General features: G+C 38.5%; 1 protein-coding gene across 3 annotated transcripts in view; it reads left to right on the top strand.

Moving 5' to 3' along the window:
• The window catches only part of LOC129245517 (uncharacterized), a 100,658-nt gene that overhangs the window by 69,645 nt on the left and 12,521 nt on the right, over window positions 1–18,492 (top strand). For all 3 annotated transcript variants that reach the window (XM_054883715.1, XM_054883713.1, XM_054883714.1), the window contains exons 3-6: window positions 16,422–16,507; window positions 16,782–17,013; window positions 17,105–17,301; window positions 17,375–17,619. In XM_054883715.1, coding sequence (XP_054739690.1) covers window positions 16,422–16,507; window positions 16,782–17,013; window positions 17,105–17,301; window positions 17,375–17,619 — 760 coding nt within the window. The remainder of the gene's footprint in view (window positions 1–16,421; window positions 16,508–16,781; window positions 17,014–17,104; window positions 17,302–17,374; window positions 17,620–18,492) is intronic.

The following is an 18,492-nucleotide window of genomic DNA, read 5'->3' as shown; positions in this document are numbered from 1 at the left end:
TTTTTCATTTTTGTAGTTTTGGTGGCAAAAAAACGTAAAACGAGCATTTTTGGCGAAAAATTTCGCCATATTTGTAAGTGAAAAACAACCTTAAAAAAAAAAAATGAAAAAAAACAGTGTAGGAGGGAGGTATTTTTGATTTAGAAAACGTGTGCCAAATTTGAAAAGAATCAGTTGAATAGTTTCGGAGTTGTGATTGGCATCGACTTTTAAGAAGTCGTTTCGGGAAAAACGCGTTTGAAAAAATGACTCTGAGAAATTATCCATGCTCCGCATTCGAGGTAGAGTGCCTACAAAGGCTATAACTTTGAGAGTTCTGCTCCGATCCACTTAAAATTTTGACACAACATTCTTGAAATGATTTACTATAAGATGAGTGAAGAAAAAAAATTTAGATTTTGTGATCTGTTAACCTGCCAAACGTCAGAGAAGACATACAAAAAGCTACAGTCTAGGAATTATTCACTGACATCTAGGCTTTACTTTTGAAAGACCTTTTACTATTATTTAATGTCACCATGCAATTTCTCGACCTAGTATTTCATCCCACTAATCGTTTCTCTACTCGATCGAGATCGGGCCTACAGGAGAAACAATTATCACCAAATTTTTGTGGGGCAGTTGGTGCGTTTCGGTAAAAGATTTACCAAGTCTGACACAAAAGTCAATGACAGTCCTTCATTTGAAAAAGTTTTTGTGCCAGCAATACATACAATTTAACAATTTTAACAATTTTAACAAATAACCAAAGCAATTTACATCCAAACATACTTATTTAATTGGATGGCAATGCTGGACTAGTATATCGATTAAAAAGTGAAATAAAAAAATTGTGTGAAATGAAAAATCCTGTGGAGGTGTGTGCTCAAATGTTCAAGGGTTATCTTCCGATTCTATAAGAAATATGAAACCTCCACAGAATTTATCCAACTGCATGTTTTACTTTTTCATGCGCACAGCTGCCTCATTGATTTGCGGCGTCAGTCACATTTCTCTGAATATCACAGGAATATTTTCGGGCTAAGCCGCACCTCTTCCCGAAAAGCTGCATGTAGAATTAGAAGGCAATGCTCGCCTAACATTTACTTATTTAAATCCCCCACTAGCAATACAAATACGAATTTTGTGTTAGTTAAACGGAACATTGGGGATGAACAAAACTCCTATTAACGTTGTCCATTCATTAGCATACGCCTTGAACAAGTATAAAGGCAGGAAAACGGCTCTGTCAGCATGAAAGCACAGCATAATCCAGCAGTTCGCATAAATATTGTCGATTGATTGGAAAATTTCATATCAAAATATTTTCACTTCAAAACATAATCATAACTTCTGCGCTCCTTCATTGTATGATGTACATATGTATGTGTGTATGTAAGTATATCCTTAGCTTGGTAGTTTGACGGCATGGATGCCCGCATACTTAGTTTGTCTACTTCATTTCCGCAAACTCTATGTGACTACCTCGAATTCCTTTGGGGAGGAGAGAGAAGGCAGGGAAATTCTACGGAATTAAATTACTTCAGCAGAGTCGGTTGTTGGAATTATTTTTGTTAGTCTAGTGCTACATAATTGTTGATGTGACGGCTGCTTGTATAAGTACATTGCCGTTGGCGTAGCAGTAAACAAGCCAAAGGACAATAATATTGGCGTTCGGAAAGTGACATTGGGTGGTGGATCAAGCAGGATCTCGCACTCGGGTGCTTCTACTAGTAGTATGCCATTCTTCAAGGCGTTTTCATAACTTCTCAGATGTTTTTAAATTTTTATAATGAATGAGACGAACTATGAGTATGCATTGGGCAGAAATTTGAAAAATGTGCCACTATTTTGCTTTCTTTATTAAGAAATAAAATAAATTAATTGGCAGATTTTTTGCTGGATTTTTCTCACTTCCTTGATAAATATTAAATATCCTCCATATTGAATCTCTGTTCCTTATTTTCTATTCTCAAAGCAAAACGTCTTCCTGTTATAGTAAGCCCAGACCATTTAAATTTTTTCTCTTCTAAGTTACCTGTTATATTCATAATAAGTTTGTATGCACACACAAAAGTACACCTAGTGGCTTAAGATTGCTTCGCTTGGCCAGCCGCTTTGCTCCAACAAAACATACACAGCTTCAAATAAAATGCTCAACTTATGCAAATACCTCCAGGAAATGACCTACCAAGATAAAGAAGCAAATACGTTTAGCCTCGTTGTTTGTGCGTTCTTCTTATTTCATTATAACTGAAAAGTAGAAATGCAATGAAATTTGCAATTTATTTTGCAAAAATTCTGTTCAGAGATTATAAAACGAGCGAAATGTGATTACAGTACTAGCAAAAATGTCAGCTCCAGAGCACCACGACGGAATGGTGAATTATGGCGTTGTTAGGTGGGAAATGTCCTGGTCTGGCAAATGGCAGGCAATGGTCGGAAAAAGCTTACCATTGCTGAGAGTTGAGGGACGCATCAACGCTGTTGTGACTATTGCATGTTGTGGCATGCCGCAAATGACTATAATTCTATGCCCACTTGCTTACTTATAAACTATTTTAATTGGGTATTTAGGTATGAATCACATTTCGGTGTACTGTGAATGAGTATTTTCTCTCTTTTTTGACACTCTAATTGAATTAACATATTTATTTGTCTTTGGGAGTAGGTGCACATGTAAAAGGAGTAAATTAACAAACTTAACAAAATTTATTTGCCATTCGCTTGAATGCTAATCAACATTTTTGATTTCAAATTGAATGTTGGAAGAGGTGATGGCGAATTAGTGTAGTATCTATTAGTTTTGCCCCAATCGTAATAGCATTTTATTTTATCGTTTGAAGAAGTACTGCAGGTCAGTAGAAGAACTGAGTTGAAGTCCGCATGTGCTTATAGGACGGTGTATGACAATGCAATCTGCGTCATAGCTAGCAAAATGCCTATAAACATCCGGACAAATGCACAGAAGATATTGTAATGCTCGCGAGGTCCCAAGCCGACAGAGCAACTCAAAGAAGCAGAACTTTCTATCTCCATAGCTGAAAGGTAGTCAAAAGCTTGAAAGTCAAAGAGAGCTTTAGTTTAATTATCTGCATATCCCACAAAATATATTTAAAAGGCTCTAATTTCTTATTTTTAAAATTTCGGTCGCTATTCCCAAAATTTGTTTATGTTAATGTTGATTGCTTTGCTGAATATGTAACATAACGCATGGTCTTGCATGCCAAAAAGTTGATTGACATTGTTGAAGATGTTGGAAGGTGTTTTCCCGAGATTGCTATAACAATATCATCGGCATATGAGATTATTTTCCCTCCCATTTTTTCAAGTTGTTGAAGAAGATTATTGATAGTTAAGTTCCACAGTTATTCGCCGATCATCTGAGTAATGTTTTCCAACCCAATTCTTCTGCAAATGAACAAATACTAGAAGAAAGTAGTGGCAACGCATCGTTAAACTCAGAACCAATCAACATAGCTCCTGAAGATATTCAGGCAGTTATTAACAAGAATCTTAAGGTGAAAAAGGCGCCAGGTTATGACGCAATAACACCATTAATGATAAAAAATCTACCGCAAGTCGCTATAATTGTGCTGTCTGTAATATTTAATGCAATCATCGAGGTAGGCATTTTTCCAAAGAGCTGGAAAACGTCTTTAATAATAATGATTCCTAAGCCGGGCAAAGACTTAAATGTGCCATCGTCCTATCGACCAATCAGTTTGTTGCCGTGTTTGTCAAAATTATTTGAAAAAGTTTTGAGAAACAAAATGATGCCGTTTTTAAACGAACGTAATATAATCCCTCCACATCAGTTTGGTTTTCGAGAACAACATGGGACAATCGAGCAAGTAAATCGGTTAACTGCGGAAATAAGAAAATGTTTTGAACTTAAAAAATACTGTTCAGCAATTTTTATAGATGTGGCACAGGCATTTGACAAAGTTTGGCATGAGGGTCTCATACATAAAATAAAACGCTGTTTGCCACCTATTACACACAAAGTTCTGGAATCGTACTTAACAAACAGACAATTCAGAGTAAAATGCAACGATTATGTGACTCATGAATATGAAATTGAAGCTGGTGTCCCTCAAGGCAGTGTACTAGGCCCAATTTTGTATTTAATTTATACTTCTGATCTGCCCGAGTGCGATAGTTTGACTATATCTACATTCGCTGACGACACCGCTGTGCTTAGTTCTCAAAATGATCCGTCTCTGGCATCTAGAGAGCTAAATAAATATCTCAGACTTTTAGAAAAGTGGCTGAAAAAATGGAGAATAAAAGTGAACGAAATAAAAAGTAAACACGTCACATTTTCGCTTAGAAGAGGAGACTGTCCCTCGGTTACCCTTAACAACGTACGCATACCACAGTCTGATCACGTCACATACCTTGGCGTTCACCTAGATAGGCGTTTAACATGGAGACGCCACATCGAGGCAAAGCGGCTTAATATGAGAATCAAAGCTTCAAACCTTCACTGGCTAATTAATGAGCAATCAAGATTGAGCCTTGACTGTAAAGTCCTCTTGTACAAGGCAATTTTGAAACCAATTTGGACTTATGGAATCCAATTGTGGGGAACGGCCAGCAGTTCCAGTATCGATCTTATACAGAGAGCACAGTCGAAAATTTTAAGAACCATAACTGGAGCGCCGTGGTATATAAGAAACGGCAACATCCATAGGGACCTAGATGTACCGATGGTGAAGGAAGTATTCAAAAAAGTTCGTGAAAACTATCAGTTGAAATTGCAAGATCACCCGAACCCGTTCGCACGTCAACTCCTGAGTACGCAACATACGACCAGGCTTCGAAGAAATGACCTACCACCCCGATGAGTAGAGGGCCATTTGATAATTCTTTATTGTAGAAAATGAGATAAAATAAAATTTTTCTTTTTAGTTCTAAGATTTGAATACTTATTGTGAGGCCTTTGAAAAGGCAGATTCAATAAACAAATAAAAAGTTAAAAAAAAAAAAAAAAAAAAAAAAGTTCCACAGAAGTGGAGAGATTACCCCACCTTGGGGTGTACCCCTGATCGGGAATTTCTTGGTAGATGTGTCACCCAGATTTGCGATTATCGTTTGCCCAGTTAGCATTCGTTCTATAAACGAGACTAGTGCCCTGTTTACACCCATTTCCGTTAGCGATGTTGTAATAGCCTCCGGATATATAATATATTATTGAAGGCACCCTCGATGTCTAGAAAGAACCCTCACTGTCTTCCTTATAGTGAAGTGATTTCTTAACCGTGCCAACCAGCGCATGGAGCGCTGTTTCCACTGCTTTGCCTTTGTTGTATGCGTGTTGGGACGGTGATAGCTTATTGCAAATGTCTCCTTTGATATGCATATCTAGTAAACGTTCTAGGGCTTTTAACATAAAGGATGATAGGTTAATCGGCCTGAAGTCCTTCGGTTTCGTATGTGTGATTTTCCCTCTCTCGGAAATGAATACCGCTTTTACTTCCGCCCATTTTTTGGGGAAATAATTGAGTCGTATCGCCGCCTTGAAGATTAAGGCGAGTATAAGTGCGATCATGTCTCTTGTATGTTGCAGATCAGCGGGGATGATTCCGTCTGGACCTGGCAATTTGTAAGGTCTGAAGCTGTCAATGCCAAAGTTTATGTTATCCTCCGTTATGAAATCTGTTGGGGGATTCCCGTTGTGAACTATAGGTTGAGTTCTACTGTCTTCGTTGCAGAGACAACCTGGAAAGTGTGTCCGCATTAGTAATTCTAGTGTTTCTGCACTGCTAGTTGTCCGGTTGCCGTTCTCCTCCATAGCGGAGAGATCAGAGTATTCCCCCATATCCTCTAAGGTAACCCTTTCAAAGAGTTCGGACTTGGATGCCACCTCATCGTTGTCTGTGACAACCTCGTTCGCTTCTGCAGATGTGGTCGTATTTTCTGTGGAGGTGTTCTTGCTAGCTACATCCTGTCTGTAGACATGGAGAGTTTGTGCTTGGAAGCCATAGTTTATCTTCCATTTGCTGTTGGCGAGGGGTCTAATGATTCCTCGTTTAGGATTATCACGGCTAGTCTTCTGTTGCCATCCACTTCGCCAATCTTTGCTATCTTCCAATCGCTGGTAGGTAACTCAGGGTTGCCTAGTTTAATCAGTTCCAGTACTTCCTCTGGGCCCACCTTCCAAAGACTCCTGTTTCTCACGTCCCAGTTTTCTTGAGAGATCGCACAATCGTGGGAACTACGATCAATCACCGCCCGTATGTAGATTTCTTTCGCTTTATCCGCGAAGGACTTCTTTGCCGTGACATTGATCGTCTGAGAGGCGAGCATCTTGGTTCTTTTGGCTACAGCCGATGCCCCTTCACTCGATCGTTTGCGTTTGTCTTTCACAGAGTCTATTTTGGCCTTCTCCCGGTGTTCGGTGATGAAAGCTTCAGCCCCAGACTGTTCCTCAGTCAGGTCCTCTAGTCTGATGTGCTTCAGTCTCTTCAGGATTCTGAAGGCGGATCGCCTAGTACGATAGTACCTTTCTGAGGCACTTATTTGCTTCCGGGGGTGGGTACTACCCCGGGCAGTGATAGTGTCAGAAGAGCAGGCACCAGGAGCCATTGGCTGAACCATGTGGTCCGGGGCTGCCGACGTTGCTGTGGGAAGGAAATTATAGGATACCAGGCTAAGGAGTAACAGTGGGATCGTCGGTAGAGTAATCTCCGCATGGTACAGTAATCCACCGCCACCGTTTAGCAGATGGGTGGCTAGCCAATACCCATAGCGTATTCCCTCTTAGTCTTGGTGGGTCAACCTCCATGATATGGGAGTTACACCAACACTTAAGCCTCATCCCCGCGGCAAGGAGACCAACATGATGAGGATGATGTGGTGTTAATGGCGTCAGGACTGTGTCCTAATACGATCAGTGGGATCATCCAAAGGGCGTTAGTCGAGCTTAACTCTTGGGTCACAGGCTGTGGCCTAGGTTTAAACGCCCGTAAAATAGAACTTATGCTTTTCACCACCAGATATAAGGTACCAACTTTTACCCTACCAAATATTAACAGACAAACTCTCTTACTATCACTCAGCGCAAAGTACTTAGGGGTAATTCTGGATTCCAAACTAAGCTGAAAATTAAATGTTGAAGAACGGGTAAGAAAGCCAAAAATTGCTTTATATGCCTGTAAACGTATGCTTGGAAGAAGTTATATGACCTATTTTATCGTATGGTTCGGTAGTTTGGTGGAAAGCTCTAGGGAGAGAGTACAATACTAAATTACTCGACAAAGATCAACCTGTGGATTAACGGTCGGTGCAATCCGATCATGTCCTAGAGAGGCTCTCAATGCACTGACATACGTTATTCCAATTGTCCTACATATTAAGAAGGCAGCAACCATGAGGGCATTTAGGTTAAATGAAGCGGGTCGCTGAGAGAAAAAACTTATGCTCATGCCCGTCTACTATTGCGACAAACTCAGTTAATCATCGTCCCGACGGTAACATTCAATAGGAATTTTGCCACTCACTTTCCATCTAAGGAAGAATGGAATAAGGGATTCTCTCTAAACAATTTCGACACTACAGTCTATATGGATGGCAGTAAAATGGGCGGTTTTGGAGCTGGTATATATTCTCACAGACTTAAAATTGAGAAATCTGTGCGCCTCCCTAAGTACTGGCAATTGGGGAAGCCTGTAGGCTACTAATCACAGATTTCTCTTTTAAGGGTAATATCGCTATTCATTCGAATAGCCAAACTGCAATCCAGGCACTGGGTTTGGCTACTACAACCTCTAAAGTGGTGGAACAAAGCAGGAGTAGCCTCACCATCTTGAGTGAAAACCATAAAGTTACCTTAATCTGGGTCCCGGGACATCGGAACATTGAAGGTAACGAAAAAGCAGATGAACTGGCAAGAGGGGGATCTGCCATGAACAATGCTCTTGCAGAATCGGTACTCACACCATTAGGTGCAGTCTAGAATGCAATTTCCCAAAAATACCTTCGAATCGCAGATTGTAGATAGAGAGCCCAGACGAATCGCAAAATAAGCAGAACGTTATGGCCCACCTACAACCTCAAGCAATAGTCGACATTAATAAGAATTAAACAGCCGGACGCCTGGAGACTAACGGCAGTCATAACTGGCTTTTGGTCTATCGGAGAACAAGCAGCCAAAATGGGTATCCCTCATAATACATACTGTCACAGTTGTAAGCAGCCGGAGAAAAAAGAGGCAATCTTCCACTTCCTCTGTGAATGCCCTGCCCTATGGATGGGCAGAATGTTAACCCTGGGCCTCCCGCTGTTCGAGAATCTCGAACAACTGTCTGGTTCAGACGTCAACAACCTAATAAGGTTCTTAAACCGCACAGAGTGGATATAGTCATGCTGTAAATAACCATTAAACAAGTTGGTAACGAGGATGTGACAACAAAATGGTGCGGAAGCGCTAGTTGGATTCTGGAAGAATCACCACTTTAACCAACTAACCAATCAACGGGAATAACATCTATTATTGGAAAACCGTTTACAATCGATATAATTAACTTTTGATTGGAACGTCATTCGAATGGCCTCAACGATTTCTATTGCCGGAACGAATCTGATGATCCCAGTTCTCGAGCGCTTTATCACTAAATCTGGTCCTACGCCATGAATAGCACTTTGAATATTGACTTTTAAATATAAAGAGAGCCTGGTTTATTCACCTAGACCAACGACTGCAAAATCAATATTGGTGCAAAAATGTAACAAGAACTTGCTTCCTCAGAGACTAACGTTTGGAGGGCGGTCACATAAAGAGAGCTTCTGATAAGTGTATGCAACATTTTGAAAAAAAATAGTTTCTCTTGATTTAGTATGGATTTAATACCAATGACCAACCGACTTCGCAATCAGACTTCCTTATGTCGCTGAATCAGCAAAGGTCAAATCACACACACAAGTAGAGAAGTAGCTAATTTAACCAGTCACATTCCAGCATGAAATCTGCTTTAAGCGCGCTACGACAACAAAAGTATAATAGTAAAAACATTTAAAGAAAATAGTCGATCGTACATCATGCGTATCCACATCGAATGCCGTGAAACCACACAGGAATGTTTGTTAGCATTGGAAACTGTACAGAGGATACAAAATCATGGAATCCGCATCTTTCATGAACAATTAGTAAGCTAACCGAACGAACAAGTTTGCAAACAATGAAGGCCATCAGACAACAAGTCGAATTATTTCATTAAGGTAGTAACTCGTTTTATAAGTTTAAAATAATCTTAACTTTTGAATTACTAGAAACTGACTCTGTGCGCAGTTCCACTGGGTTCAATTTTATTCCCAGCATTTTTTTTTTCATCATAATTGATTTGTACAACCGAACATTTTCTGTATCGCATAAATAGGCTCTTCAATACGATCGTTTCTCGTTTTTAATAATAAATTTTGGTTATTCACAACAGTAAAAAGTTCACTCACACAGTCACAATTCAATTTGAAAAAGTATGCGGAAAAGTGCTATAAATAACCCGTACAAAAAGTTAACTTGAAAGTTAGTTTTCGAAAATAAAACTTAACTCTCGAAAAGTACTTTACAAACTTAGTGTGGCCTATCCTGTAATCACTTCTTGAAATTCTTCAGTTTGACAGGCTTGCTGAGTACACTTTTTTACTCCGTCTGATGGCTCTCAACTTATTATCCCATGCGAACAGTTACATCATTCATTCTAGATCCTCTGCATCTTTTGCCAACGACGGAGTATTCTCCGCGCCTATCAAACTCTTTGGCACAAACTCATCAAGCAGCCGACAAGGCTTGTAACTAAAGGATGATTTTTTAGCTATTATCTTTTTAAACAGTTGGTTTAAACAGCTGACGCACGTTTGGTGTTTTGTTTCACTGTCAAACATCTTCAGTTTGGTCTATAATTTAATCATGAATCATCTTACAAACGAACAACGCTTGCAAATCATTGAATTTTATTATAAAAATGCGTGTCTGATAAGAAAGTTTAAGATCCACTTTTTTATCGAAAAATTGTGTTTAGCTACGAAGCTCGTTTTTGGATCAATGGGTACGTAAATAAGCAGAATTGTCGATTTTGGAGTGAGGATCAGCCAGAAGAATTGCAAGAGCTACCAATGTACCCAGAAAATGTCACAGTTTGGTGCGATTTATGGGCTGGAGGTATCATTGGACCGTACTTCTTCAAAGATGCTGCCAATCGTAAAGTAACTGTGAATGGTGAGCGTTACCGTGAAATGATATCAAACTTTTTTTTGCCCAAAATGCAAGAGCTTGACTTGCTTGGCATGTGGTTTCAGCAAGACGGTGCCACATGCCACACAGCACGCGTAACAATGGACTTGTTGAGAGGTGAGTTCGGTGAACATTTTATTTCACGTTCGGGACCTGTCAATTGGCCACCCAGATCGTGCGATATAACGCCTTTAGATTATTTTTTGGGGCTATGTTAAAGCTCATGTCAACTCAGGCAAGCCTGCTTCAATTAACGCATTGGAAGACAACATTAAAGCATTTATATGTGAGATACCGGCCGAAACATTGGAAAGAGTATGCCAAAATTGGACTAAGCGGATGGGCCATTTGAAGCGCAGTCGCGGTCAACATTTGCATGAAATATAAACATTAAATTATATGGACTGTACTATCGATTTAAATAAAAATTTCATGAATTTTTCTTAATTTTACGTGCGTTTTTTGAAAAACTTTCCTATAGCTCTTAAAAAATCACCCTTTAGCTGTGTAAAATGTGACATAATGAGACTAGACGAGTACATAAAAAGTGCAGTGACGCCGATGATTGAGTTCTCTACGCTCCGTCAACTTGCAAATTTGTTGCAAAACTATATATAAAATTATAATATTTCAATTTATTGCGTTGTTCATGTGCCTCTTTTTTGCTTCGAAATATGTATGCACATACGAGTGTGTACATATGTATGGGCGCATGTAAGGAAGACAAACATAATATGAGGCGAAGAAGAAATGTTAGTTACATAGATAAATTTACCAGTTTCGAGTGTAAATTGAATCATTAAAACGGCAGCGGACAGCGTATGCTGATAGGTTTCACTTCAAAGTTTCTTTTTGGTTTTGAAGTTATGCTAGTAGGTGGAGACCTTATTGCACTTTGCGTACATTGACTAATGTTGCTGCAAAATTGATGATGCCATCAGCCTCTTTGCTGTTTGTTTTGTTAATTTCTTCATCTGGCTGGCATGGAGGTGTACTTAATGATGTACAACTTTCTACTTAAAGCTTACCACGACTAGTTACTTGTCCCGGGTAAGTGGCCGGTTCTTTGCGTTTATTTCAGTGTTTTTTGTTTTTGAGCCGAATGATTTAACTTGCAGTGTTACACAACATTAGCTTTTATATTCCCTGAAGCAAAATCAAAGTGCTTATGTGTTTCCCCTTTACGGCTACGGAAGCAGGTGAATAGAACATCCTGCAAGATGTTGTTTTGTAGTAAGCGATAAAGTAAAGAGTAGGTAGAAAGAAACGTCTGTCGGACGATTACTTATGCAGACGACTCCGCAGGAAAGTTGTGAAATTATTTGAATTGATATAGGGGTACCAAAACTTTGCAATCGTAAGAGCCTCTTACTATGAGTTATCTGTTAATCCTCCAAGACGGAGCTCATCGTATTTTCCTTCAAACGGGGCTGCTTTGTTGCAAATCTCTGATCAAAAGAATAAGACGTTTCTAAGGAAATACAACAAAAATTATAAAACCATTAGTATTTTGTCAGGCAGCTAGGTTAGGTTAAGTCAGGCAGCAAGTTTAAAAATTGCTTTAGAGCTCCAGAATAGTTGCTGTAAATCTCTTGGTATGTATGTTTGTTTTATAAGGGTTTAAAAGCCTGTAGTTATTGTATAGAATTTATAAATTCTCCGCACACTTTTCGTACTTTTTAAAAAATTTGAGTAGTTAGGAGAGGAAAAGAGAGAGTAGCCCATCCAATCTAAGTACATTCCACCCAAACGTGTATCATCTTGAACACCACCTGGAACACACACCAGTTGAGGCTTTTTCCATTTTGTAACGGCGTTTAGTCTTAACTTAATTCTTGGATCAGTTGTGTAGAAGAATACGTGCGATTTATCTGATCAAAGCTAAGTATATCCAGAATACCATAGCCAGTCTGTGATACCATGTCTTGCTAAATGTTCTTCGACACTGTCCGAAAAGTCTAAACACTGGATTCAACTTTCACTCAACGTAAGTTGTACATATCATCTTTACATCTAAAATTACCCATATTATTTCACTTCCACGGAAAAGCTTAGGTTACGCTTCGAAGCACTTGCAGACCATGGTTGTATTGTTGGGATTGACGGCAAGACCCTATAAAGTGCACCGTTTAACAATCTTACTTCCTTGGTGCAGAAATATCATTCGCGTAATCTTGGATGCTAACGAAGTTTTGCATTTAGGTTAAGGGAGTTCACTATCTAACGCCATAAGAGTGGGGAGGGTACCCCACCCTGAAAGCGTTTTCTCTCCATCTCTGACATGGTATAAACACCAGTTCTTTCCCCTAAAGTCAGCAATCTTCTAAATAGTATGAAGTGAATCCACCTTATGATTACTTGTAAAGGACATGCTTTTTGACCGCAAAGCACACCGAATTAAAGCCCACTCAATATCAGTAAAAACTCCCATTGGGCACTCACCTGCTTCCAGCTTCACGCCGAACTTTGTCCCAAGGTCGTGTGGAGCTTACTCTCATGACTTTTTGCTTTGGTCGTGTTTCGTTTGAAGTGAAGGCTATGGAGGCTGCCCACCAAAGTCTTTTAGCTAATGCACTTTTCAACTATACATTCATGACTTTTCTGCGTTAAGGATGTCAGACTGACTGATCTGAATTTGTTGGCCTTCACATATATGCCTCATACTGCAGTTTGGTGATGAGTACTACCCAAACTTTACTCCAAAGAGTGGAGAAGGGGACAAATGACAGACCGAAGATTTGCTGTTGTTTGTGTTTTATTAAAACAAGCCCGCCGACATTTAGCCGTGTTCTGTTGCGCCTAACTTTTCAACGCCTCAAAGGTAACAAATTGCGAACAAACACAAAGTCGTCACGCAAATGACTTACAAATACCAAAATTAATAAAAACAAAAGAATAAACATCACTCGAGTTTGTAGTTGTCTAAAGTTGTTTAGAAATTGTACGCTTACTTTTGGCTACTTTCTTTCTATTTAATTTAAAGTATTAAAATAACAGTTAAACAGAATCCAAAAGTCTTTACTTCATTTTCCCATGAAAAAAGTTACTTAGCCAGCAATTTCCGGCAACAATGTTGATACTGGTCAGGCTAATGCAAACGTCGGAATAAAGTTGATGGCTACTTAAAATAAATGTAAATTATATCTTTCTCTAAGAATAGTAAGTAGCCACTCAACGAAATGTTAGACACATTCGCAAGGATAGGATGAACATACTCGTACAAATATTTTTTTGTGTTTCTCCTGCCTCCATTCGAAAGCTGCACATAAATTTATTTAAGTTCTTTACTTTATTTTATTTTACTTTTGTAAACTTTTGAAGATTTACCGAATTATTTAAATCATCTAATTAAATTTTGTTAGCAATTGAACATTTTTTTACGTGGATTCATTAGCCAATTACGTACTTTGAACTGCCTAAATAGAATACGAAGCTGAAAAAGAGAATAGTTTTTCTAATAACGAAGTAACTGTTAATTTAAAAAGATTCAATAATAAAAGGAATTTGGAGAAAAAATCAGTTGAAACTTGGATAAATAAAAATTTCAAATATGCTCGTACAGGTACTTGATGAATACAATTACCATGTGGAATATATTTCCGGCTACATTCCCTTACAAATGCTTGTCAGCCTGCTGCGACAATCTGAAGTGCACGCTTTGATCGGGTCCCACAAATGGTAACACCTCTTTTTTTTATTCGAATGTGAACGATTGTAGGATTTAAAAATAATATGTTATTAATATTTTTTTTAATAGTACAATAATTTTGATCTATATTTGAAAATAATTGGCGGTCTCTAGCTGCTTCACGAGGTAATCAACATGTTGCAAGCCAATCCACTGCTTTAGGTTACTCAACCAAGAAAACTGCTTAAGCCCGATAACTCTTCTTCCTTCGATTTTGACCTGCAATATGAGTTCCAGCAGTTCATATTTCGGGTTTCGCAGGATATGGCCCAGATACAATATTTTTCTACGTTTGAACACTTGAGTAGTTGTCTGTCACCGTGAACTCTTCGCATTACTTATTAAATGGGAACGTGTTCGTTCCAGGGTATATTAAGTAAATTCCTAAGAAGCAAAATCTCAAAGTCTGTTCATGTCTAACAATTTTATCACCCATATTTCCATGCCATATAGCAGAACTAACCATAGCATTTCTTGAAGCTTATTTTTAATTGCATATTAAAGTCGCAACATCGCGCTGCCGAACCATTTTGTTACCAGATCCTCAGTACCAACTTGTTTACCAGTTATTTATGGTATGACTATATCCTGTCTGTGCGGTTTAAGAACCTTATTAGGTTGTTCACATCTAAGCCAGACGTGTGCAAGACTCGCGAACAGTGGTTTGCCGAGGATAGACGTTCTCTCCCTCCATAGGGCAGGGTATTCACAGAGGAAATGCAAAATCGTTTCCTTTTTCTTTGGTTGTTTACAACTGTGACAGTGGGTGTTGCCGAGGGATGCCGACTTACCAAAAGCCAGATGTGACCGCTATGAGTCTCCAGGCGTCCCGTCGTTTCTTGTTTATCACTGCTGACGTTTGTTTGAGGTTGTGGGTGAGCCATAACGTTCTGCTAGTTTTGCATGTTGCCTGGTCTCTCCATGTACAATCCGCGATTCGGAGATATTTTGTGGAAAATGCATTCTTAATTGCACTCAATGGTATGAATATCGATAATGCAAGAATCTTCTTGCCAGTTTATCTGCATTTTCGTTACCTTCAACGTTCCGATATCACATGACCCAGATTATGGTTTTCACTCAAGGTGGAAAGGCTTTTTCTACTTTGTTCCACCAGATTAGAAGTTGTTATAACTGAATCCAGTGCCTGGATTGCAGCTTGGCTATCCCAAACAAAAGAAAAGTTTCCCCAATTGCCAATACTTCAATCTGGAAGGCACAGCAGGCATTAGGAAGACGTACAGATTTTTCAATTTTAGGTCTATGAGAACATATACCTACTCCAACATCACAATCCATTTTAGAGCCGTCTGTGTAGACTGTAGTGTCGAAATTGTTTAGTGAGAATCCCTTACTCCATTACTCCATTACCTTCGGGACTATATAATCCTGTCTATAAAATCCTGTCCGAGGTGTACTGAGTATGTTGCAATAATAGACGGGCACGACCGTAATGCATGTCTTTTCATATGGTTTTTGTATATGTATGTACATTAGTCGATTTAAAAATCACTCATTGCTCTGTGAAAATCGTATTCTAGGGATCAAAATAAGAAACTTTGCCGAAAGAACCATACCTCTAAAACGAATTCTGATGTCCCCCATTTCAAAATATCACCATTTTTGCCCTTTACATGAAAAAATCAGCTAAATGGCTATGTTTCTTCTTTATTTTTATTTATTTATAATAATATTTATTATTTATTTATAATAATATCTATTTTTTCTCTTAAGAAATTTATTTAGTCAGAACATATGTAAATGAAAAAATTAATTTAGGTGAGTTATAGAAAAGAAACTAAAAAGTTCGACCCAAATTGGGGGGCATCAGAACTCGTTTGGAGGTATGGTTCCTTCGGCAAAGTTTCTTATTTTGATCCCTAAAATATTATTAACATTGTTTTGACTTGGAGTGAGCCGAAAATCATGCGTGACAAGATGTGCAAGATCAAGAGCAAATGTGTAATGGAACTGTTATCAGATTAGAGCCCGAATGTGTGAGCTTCAGTATATTTACCGCAACTTGAGTAGAAAATTTTACGAATATCAGATTTTTCAGCATTACAAACGGCTACTGTTACGGTTGAATAAGCATTACAAAAATTTACAGTTCAACGCTGCTTCATTTTTGATTTTTCACTTTTCATTGATCAAATCGGCCAATGATTGTTAGAAGTAGAAAAAAATGTAAATAAAGATATTTCTTTTCAATTAGAGGATTTCTCAAAAACTAGAACCAACACTGAATAAACAAACTGAAAATTTTAATTCAGCGCATTTTACCTTAAAAACACGTTCTCGCTGCTCAGTTCCAAGGAAGTAAACAAAGGAAGACTAGCTTACTAATATATGTACGGTTGACTGCACATAAACACACAATTAAATTTCTCGCAATTGGCATATTCTCCACTACTTTTTTTAAAACAGTACACCCCACGCTCATTAATATCCTCTTCATTATCATCACACAGAAATACGTTTCCTTTTTCACAATTCCAACTTTCGCTTCATTATTTTCAGATTTTTGCTGTACATCAATGCATCGGCACCACTAACCATTAATTTCTCGCAGCAGGTTGTGCGCAAGATTTACTTCAACCAAACGAGTGAGTAGAAAATCGAGTTCTTTACCAACAGTGCCATCGGCTCATACGCCCCATCGGGCACACCACTGCTAGCATTCAGTTTTGCACTAAATTCAATTTCCTTTCATTTGCATGTCTCTTTTGCATTCATTCACTTCGATATTACACATCACACTACTTTTTCGTTATTCCACGTTTGCCCTTTCATCATTTCGGTGTCTCATTTTCATTAACATTTGACTTCCGTTTTCGTATAGTTAATTTTTTATTCCTTTACTTTAAATTCACTTCGTAGTAAATTTATCGCGCTCACTCAAATCGGATCAACGCACTGTGATCCTGCCCTGTGCGCTACGTGGTCAGTATGATATTTTTGTACAAGCCCGTCAGCGAGGGTCCATAAAAATCGAAGCGCATGCTGAACATCCGCAATCCGGCTGGCCGCTACTCAATCGCACGCATCACATCAGCATACGCAGCCAAAACTGGGTACGCAAACGTCAAATGATAGTCAAGTGGGACAAGAGGTGAGCATAATCAATGAATGCAGCATATGTAATATATGTATGCGCTATTAATGAACTTTCCTTCACTACCTTCATCCTCGTCGTTGAGCAGCAAATTCGATTTCCACGCAGTACATTACTGTTTGGTTGTGAGCACTCGCCAGCGTCAATTGAATTTCTGCAACGCCATCAACGAGTACTTCACGAGTACAGCAGGGCGAGCAGGTGTGAGTGCACCGCCCAACTGCTATCCTGGCTCCTTGATGGATTACATCTGGTTGAAACCACCGGAGCGTGCTAAGAAAATTGGTGAGTCGCCACACAATCGTGGTCACTAGCTAGTGAATTGAAAATGCTTCATTATTCTCTTCTTTTTTCATAGATCCACGCATCACCAATATTGTCTGTACAGGCGCTCACACTCAGCAGCTACTAAGAGGTGTACTACCGAATCATACGTACTACTTGGATGTGTTTGGCGTGCACACTCGCCGCCAAAATCTCACTTTCCACATTGCCTCTACGCAAGTGGACTTCAACCGCACGCATCCAGTTTCGTTGCGCGCAAATATGTTAACTATGAAGAAAATATCTGGACTGCATGGCGTACAAGTCTTCAGCTTTAAGGTGAGCACACCGCTACCCGCAAATTTTAGGAAACTTGAATATAAAATTAATTTAAATAAATAAATTTTGAGAATTTCCAAAAAATTGGTTTCGGTCGAAATTAAATATATAATGTCCCTCTAGAAAATATTTCCTTAAATAATGAGGAGTCCCGAAAGAGGTTAATTATGATATATAGGTTTGTTACCGGCTATATGGTTTTCATTGTTCTCAATTTAATGGAACTAAAGTTAAAAATTTAGATATGCATTGCTGATTTTCGTCCAAGCATGCATAAATTAGTTTTACATTTACTTTGAGGTTATTTATTAATCTGATAGAGACTCCAAGTGCCCTGGCCAAGGCACTTGTCATAAATTCTTTTCAAAATTAGTTTATTTGTAGGCTTAAGTGTAATAAGAAGAAAACACTTTCCAAAAGAATTTAATAATTTGAGTTTTATTTAAAACTAAAGACTTTTTAAAGTGAGATATTAAACATTTTCATAACTTTTTTTTTTTTACTTTTTCTTTTTCCATAGTTTTTTCCCTCAGATTTTTTTTTAATTTTTGTATTATATTACTAGCTGAAATTATGCTCAATAATCCCTACAGGTTTCATTATGGGATCCACATAATTTCGAGTAATATTCACATACGTACCACTGAAAATCAGTGCAAAATACTGCTCTGGGGAAGTGCTAGCATGCCTACTTGTTTTTTACCGTCGTTTGCACATCGATCAAAGCGTCACTACACACGAGTACATATTGAGAAGTTACGCGGTATTTTTTCATCAGTTCGTCGTACGTATTTGAATATAACTCGAAGAGTAAACAATTTATTATTGCTTTATCTTTATGCTTTGGTGTTTCATCTTCAGCACGCCCAGTGT

Source organism: Anastrepha obliqua, chromosome 4 (genome assembly GCF_027943255.1).
Source record: "Anastrepha obliqua isolate idAnaObli1 chromosome 4, idAnaObli1_1.0, whole genome shotgun sequence".
Classification (NCBI taxonomy): domain Eukaryota; kingdom Metazoa; phylum Arthropoda; class Insecta; order Diptera; family Tephritidae; genus Anastrepha; species Anastrepha obliqua.
The sequence above is the reverse complement of the archived record's forward strand: the minus strand, read 5'-3'. Positions and strand labels throughout refer to the sequence as shown.